The sequence below is a fragment of the Antrostomus carolinensis genome, unplaced genomic scaffold (assembly GCF_000700745.2).
Source record: "Antrostomus carolinensis isolate BGI_N321 unplaced genomic scaffold, ASM70074v2 scaffold708, whole genome shotgun sequence".
NCBI classification, from domain to species: domain Eukaryota; kingdom Metazoa; phylum Chordata; class Aves; order Caprimulgiformes; family Caprimulgidae; genus Antrostomus; species Antrostomus carolinensis.
Genome location: NW_010330675.1, coordinates 29,603 through 35,988, shown reverse-complemented (window position 1 = coordinate 35,988; position 6,386 = coordinate 29,603). Strand labels below are relative to the sequence as shown.

At 36.5% G+C, this 6,386-nt stretch overlaps 1 protein-coding gene across 1 annotated transcript in view; it reads left to right on the top strand.

Annotated features, from left to right (window-relative positions):
* LAMA1 (laminin subunit alpha 1) overlaps positions 1 to 5,029 on the top strand; it is an 87,711-nt gene extending 82,682 nt beyond the window's left edge. The window contains exons 59-62 of the mRNA XM_029086207.1: positions 903 to 1,056; positions 1,668 to 1,801; positions 2,904 to 3,126; positions 4,791 to 5,029. Coding sequence (XP_028942040.1) covers positions 903 to 1,056; positions 1,668 to 1,801; positions 2,904 to 3,126; positions 4,791 to 4,951 — 672 coding nt within the window. The 3' untranslated portion in view covers positions 4,952 to 5,029. The remainder of the gene's footprint in view (positions 1 to 902; positions 1,057 to 1,667; positions 1,802 to 2,903; positions 3,127 to 4,790) is intronic.
* Positions 5,030 to 6,386: the final 1,357 nt, after the last annotated feature.

Below are 6,386 nucleotides of genomic sequence, written 5' to 3'. Positions count from 1 at the left end.
CTTAGAGAAAGAAACAACAAAGAAAGTAATGACCCTTTACTAGATAAATCTTTCTGTGGCTTAGCGACTCTAGCTAGAGCTTGAATCCTTGTGTTTTAATAATAACCTGTAATAGATTTTGTTCTTCTATCAATCTTGCTGTTAAAAATAGATAAAGAATATAAATTGCTGTGTTTGATAGTATAAGATAAAAATATGACCTAGAATCTTGGACATTTTGGTACCTAAATCCGGTAACATTCAAATAGGAATTAGGTGCCTTAAATATCTCTGAAAGGCTGGGTTTAGCTGTCTGAGATTTAGACATACTTTTTACACATGCTTTTAGAGGGTGGGTTTTTATCGCTTTCCTCCTTGTGCAGCCCATTATTTCAGGGAGGATTCTGGTGATGATAACGATGTTTCTCAATTCCTGGGCATATTTTCTTCACCTTTGCTCTTTAATTGGACAATGGGGCTAAGAAATATTTTAATACTGTGAATCTGTAATTGCTGAAAATAGTAATAATGAGAAATTCTAATGAGACTTTTTGCTGGATAACTGGTGATCTGTACTTGCAAAATGCTGTACAAAATCTTGATTTTCTTGTTAGTTTGCTGAAGCATGTTTGGAATGTCTTTAACTGTGGGGCGTATTCCTGCTCACATTCAAGCAAATACGATTCTGTGTATTAAAGAGAGTATATCCTGTGTTTCTAAACAATAATTATTTTAACTCTAAGACATTATGTACATTTGTAACCTTATATAAGTAATAATAGAGATGTAGTTACATAAATATTTTAGATCCTGCTGTGTTTTGTTCAGAGAAATTTTTATTTACAGTAACATGAGGTGAATCACTAAGTGAGCTCTGCAGCAGTTTGTATTACACATTAACTTTTATATTTCAATGTGCTTAGGTGACTCACAGTATTCCTGCCTGCATTGGTAACATGACAATTAATAGCAAACAACTGGACAACGAGAGCCCTGTCTCCATCTTTGCTGTGAATAAATGCTATGTAACAGTGCAGGACGGTACTTTTTTTGATGGGAGTGGCTTTGCTGCTCTCGGTAAGTCATTAAATGAAAGCAGTACCTTACTAAATTAATGTTAATGAAAACATACTTTTTTTAGGTCTTGCTGGAACTCCGTGTAATTAACTGACTCCTCACACAAAGCGTATGTGCCCTGCATATATAGTTCTAACTGAGTCCCTTTACTCCATATATCCAAAAGTGGCAATTTCTGCAAAGGGCTATCTTCCACAAATGAAAAAGCTAATGATTCTAGCACTGGGAAAGACAATAACTATCTCTTTCTTCAACTAAGAATATCTATGTTCATGTTAAGTTCTGTTAAAGGATATGGAGACAAAAGATGTAGGGGACTTGTGAAGTAATGTGAAGGATTACATTTTTGCTTTTTGCTGTTTCTTACAAATAAGCTAGAATGTTCTAAATCTAAATTAATAAAATAAAACATATTTGGGAATTTATTTTTTCCAGTATAAAATGTGAATTAAGACTTTGGAAAACTTACTTTCCAGAAATTCTGCAAGGTCACATCCCCTCAGAGTAACTCACAGGCTTTTTAGGCCTTTTAATTACAGTGTATGTATTCTGCTTCATACTGTGGGTTACAAGTCTTTTGTTAGAACTTATAACTTATAACTACTTTTCAGCCAGAGAAGGTTACAAAGTCCGGTCTGATGTGAACATCACACTGGAGTTTCGTACAACAGCGGTGCATGGCGTTCTCCTCGGCATCAGCAGTGCTAAGGTTGATGCTATTGGACTGGAGATTGTAAATGGCAAGGTAGGCTGCCCTGTGCGGGCACACTCATTTCACAAGGCTTGCTTAAAACAGGGAGGCTGGAACTGTTCGGTAGCACGAACTAGACACCAGTGAAATGTGGTGGAACCAAAATGTCCTAACCAAATCCCAACAGATTTAGTATGGGACAGATTTTCAGTCTCAAGGTTTCTCATCATCATCACTTGATGAAATATGAGACTAGCAGAAGTCACTAGAACTTTTTGCCTTTTTAATTAGTGTAATTTACGTTGGTTTGTAGCCACTGTGACCTCCTGTACTACATAGCTGGTATGTTAGACCAAATATATACCTTTTTTGTAGCTTAATATTTTTCTGCCGTAGAGCTACACTTGTCCTTTATAAACATATTATTGAATGTGCAAAGCATCCTGTTTTGTTATCTCTTCTTCAATATTCATGAGCAGTTAACTCACTCTCTACTTATACTGGCCATTATGCTCCATAAACCTTTCAACAATCAATACATCATTTTCCACTCATCTCCTGTATAAAAAATGTATACTTGATTGCTCTTAAGTATTTCCTTTTCTCTGAAATAGCTCATTTTTAATTCAAAACTTCCTAGAGAGAGAGTGTTAAATATCTCTGTTTCTGTGGGACATACATTCTCAGTTAATATCTACATATTAATCCTCACCACAGGATTAATGGTGGTGTTGAGGAAGTGTCTACTGCTTTGAAAAATAAATATATAAAGTAAATCAATACATGTATTGGCAATGACAAGTGCTTTCAATCCATTCTCTTTCTCTTCAGTTAGATACAGTGGATCTTCTTTCATTTCTAAAATCACAGCTTCTGTGAGAAAATGACTTGATTTGTATTTGTAAGAAACATTGAAATCCCAAGTGAAGTATACCAGGCTAACTCAACAGACCATTGCATGGATAGATCCAAGTCTTTTAGGTTTTAAAGATACTTCAATAAGAACACACTCTATCCATCAAAGTAAACATTAGCTTTGCATGATCGCCATTTATTAAAACAAATGTCTGCACCAGAATGATTGTGCTTTTATCTAGGCAAATTAGTTCATGTATTCTTACCTTATATCTTTATTGGCATCTGGCTGTTTATACAGGTTTTATTCCATGTCAACAATGGAGCTGGCAGAATAACAACTACATATGAACCAAGAGGCACAAATAGTTTGTGTGATGGAAAATGGCACAAGCTTCAAGCAAACAAAAGCAAACATCACATTTCGCTGATAATTGATGGGAATTTGGTTCAAACTAATAATCCCTACATCCAATCAACATCTGCAGATACTAACAATCCCATTTATGTTGGAGGCTATCCTGGTAGGTACAATATTTCTCTTCCCTTCTTTCTCTCCTGCTCTCGTGCCCTCCCTCATGACTCTCAACACATGCGCTCTCTCCATTCCTTCATCTTTCCCTCATTCTATCTGATTCGTGAAGTTCATGACTGAGTTATAAATCATAGTTACCATTTTCCACATTGTTGCTGAAATCACAGCATATTGATATTTTTGTATGCTGTGTTTGTGGAGGACTACATTTAGCTGTTGAGTATGTTGGCAAGATCAACGGAACTCTTACCACTTTCCTACACAAACCTGCTCCTTAGTTTCTGAGAAGGATTTCCTCCACCTGGTTTGTCTTTCACAGTCTCTCTCAGACTTCACAACATCCTTGCCTGTGTTGTCGAGCTGTGGTTCTCTTGTAGTCAAATTCATGTCAAGGCTTTTCTTTACATTCGTCTAAGTAAAGTTTCTATAGTGCTCTTCTCTGCTTTATATTTGCTAATGGTTTGTGTCAGGGGCTGTGCAGGCAGAAGTCAAGCTGCTGCAGATGAACATATATTTCCCTTGTTCTGTGCAAATTCCCTTCTGAAGTAACTGTCAGTCACACTAAGATGATATTATAAAAAGATAGTAACACAAAAAATATATAATTGAATTACTGTTCAATTAAGTTGTGCAAGTCATTAGTTAATAATTTGAGCCAAGACAATATTAATTAAAAGAATGATATTTCTGACATCATGGATTTGGCCTTTTTGCAGGCATACTTTTTAATGAACACACCAGTACTTGAGAGTGAGTAGGCTTTGTATAGTTTTTATTATCTTATGCTTTTAAACAGCATAAAATGCCCATATACATTTGTCTCTGAAACAGCTGTTAGAGTTTATCAGTTCAGATATTTCCATTTGTGTGAAAACAGAGTAATGAGGTCTGAAGGGCAGACTCAGCTTTTAAATATTTGGAAAGCTTTAGTGATAATTGCTTGAGATGTTATAGAGCCTTCTGTTGGACAAGGTTCTGGTGCTTTATGAAAAATGAATTAATGCAGCCTAACCAGATCTTGATTAATACTTGGTCTTATTCAAATACCAAAGCTGGCCTTGTCAGCACCTTGTGAACATCTTTTTTTTCTTTTTTAAATAGAGTCTTGTGATACTAATTGTTCTTTCAGTGCTCAATCTGTAAAGATTAGGGTTCGCAGAGAAGAGAGAAAATCTTCAGTTTAGTTGAGTACTGCAGAAGTGGAATGAATTGCTTCACAGGTTGTACAAAAAAAAAGAGTTGGACCCTCTACCAACCTCATGTTTTGGTTTGCTAGTGGAGTTCATGACTGTGTACAGCTCAGCTATTGCTTCATATTCTGCCAGTTTCAGTTTTAACTTGGAAGACAACTATACTTGAAAGAGGCTTTCTCCTCTCTTTTAGCCTCTCATCTCCTATTGTCCCCTGGGACAGATTATTTCTGCAAACTCTGCACAGGTTATCCCAGTGCATGGCTTATGCTTGAAGGCAGCAGTGACTGTCCATGGTGGGATGTCCCAGATCATCCAAACATGAATGGAACTTGATGTTCCCCAGGTGTTGGTTTTATATCTCATTTGGGAGGGAGTGGAAGCAGTTGAGTAGTAACCTGAATCTTTGTATTGTTTCAGTTCACTGGAAATACATTCTACATATTTCACATTTGTTTTTCAGTTGATGTGAAGCAAAACTGTCTCACAAGCAAGACTTCATTCCATGGCTGTTTGAGGAATCTTGTGTTGACGAAGGGCCAACAGGCAGAATTGTTTGACTTCAGCAGAGCTTTTGACCTGCGTGGAGTCTTTCCTCATTCCTGCCCTGGGGCTGAGCACTGAACTACAGCAAAGCTTGTCTGGACTGAGAGAGGGTTTTTTGTTGATATGTTATTTTTCATTCTCATTTCATAATGAAAAGAAGAATTGGTGAGGGCCTGCATCTCTTTGATTTTCTGATTGTTTTCCAACTCAGGTCATTTTTTTTTTTTTTTAATTCAGAAGCTCTATGTCTGCATTTTAACTAAAAGGTTTTAAACAACAAATACCTCTACTACAATGTTAATGGCATTAATTGAGTATTTTTCTTTTGGGAATTTTTTTAATCAGCGTTTACAATATGTTTTCTTTTGATTACTTGACAGTATTTCATTTGATTGTGTCTTGGTCATTTTATAAAAAGGTAATAATTTTGGACCACATAATAAAACTACAATAAACTGTGCATTATTTCATGTAGTTCAGTTGTCTGTACATTTCAGATTGAAGAGCCAGAAGGCTAAGAAGTAAAAAGTACAAGTGGATACAGTCCAGCAGAGGGAGCAGGAGACTAAAAGCATAATTTTGAAGGTCTCAGATTCAGAGTCTAATGAATAGAAGTTTCTTATTTATACTTTATATGGTAGCTCTAATCCTTTTTCCTTCTGCCTTAATATCATGCTTCTGACCCCCATTATAGCCACATTGTCTAGGAGGTTTATGTTCCTGATTTTGCTTTCATGTAATCAACTGCAAAACAAGCAGCAACTCCACAGCAGAGACGCATATGAAATGTTGTGTTGGTGAAGAAACCGTTTGGGTCTGGCTTCAGAACAACTGTGTATTTTGGCAATGGGAACTAATGCATCTTTCTTGGAAAAACAATATTTCTTAGAGGACACAGCGAAGCACCTTTGGTGCCCTGCAATTCCTAATTCACAGACCAGTCAGCAGGTTCTGTCTTTAACTTTTCCTCCTGCACCTGCCTTTGTTTCTAAAATGAGAATTCCAGTAGTTGCACTTGAATCAGGTTTGGGGACACACACTCAATCTGACTCAAGTAAGGATATCCATTCCTCAACTGGCTGGATCATTGAGCAGTGACAACCATGTCTCATATTGAAGAAGCATCTGTAATAAACATAGTTCTTTACTAGTCACTTCCATCTCCTTTTTTTTCCCTTTAAACTAGCAATAGTTTTGTTTGCTCCTTACAATTTTGTTTGACTTTTGCTAGGCATTTTTATGATTCATTCTAAAGTCAGTTTTGCTCTATATATATCATACTAGTTTAAAAAAAATACTGGCTCAAATGAAATGCCAAAGCAGTTTATCATTAATTTCAATGGGGCAGGATTCCAAGCAGTGTCATTTTGTACCTGGCATCAAGGTAGTCCAAGAGAAGAGCTCCTGGAGCAAAGAACTGCTCCACTTGAGCAAGGATGGCAGAATGTGGTCCTTTGTGTAGCTAGCTGTTCAGGTCCTGTAACAACTGAGTTGCTTTTAACCACTGCTTTTT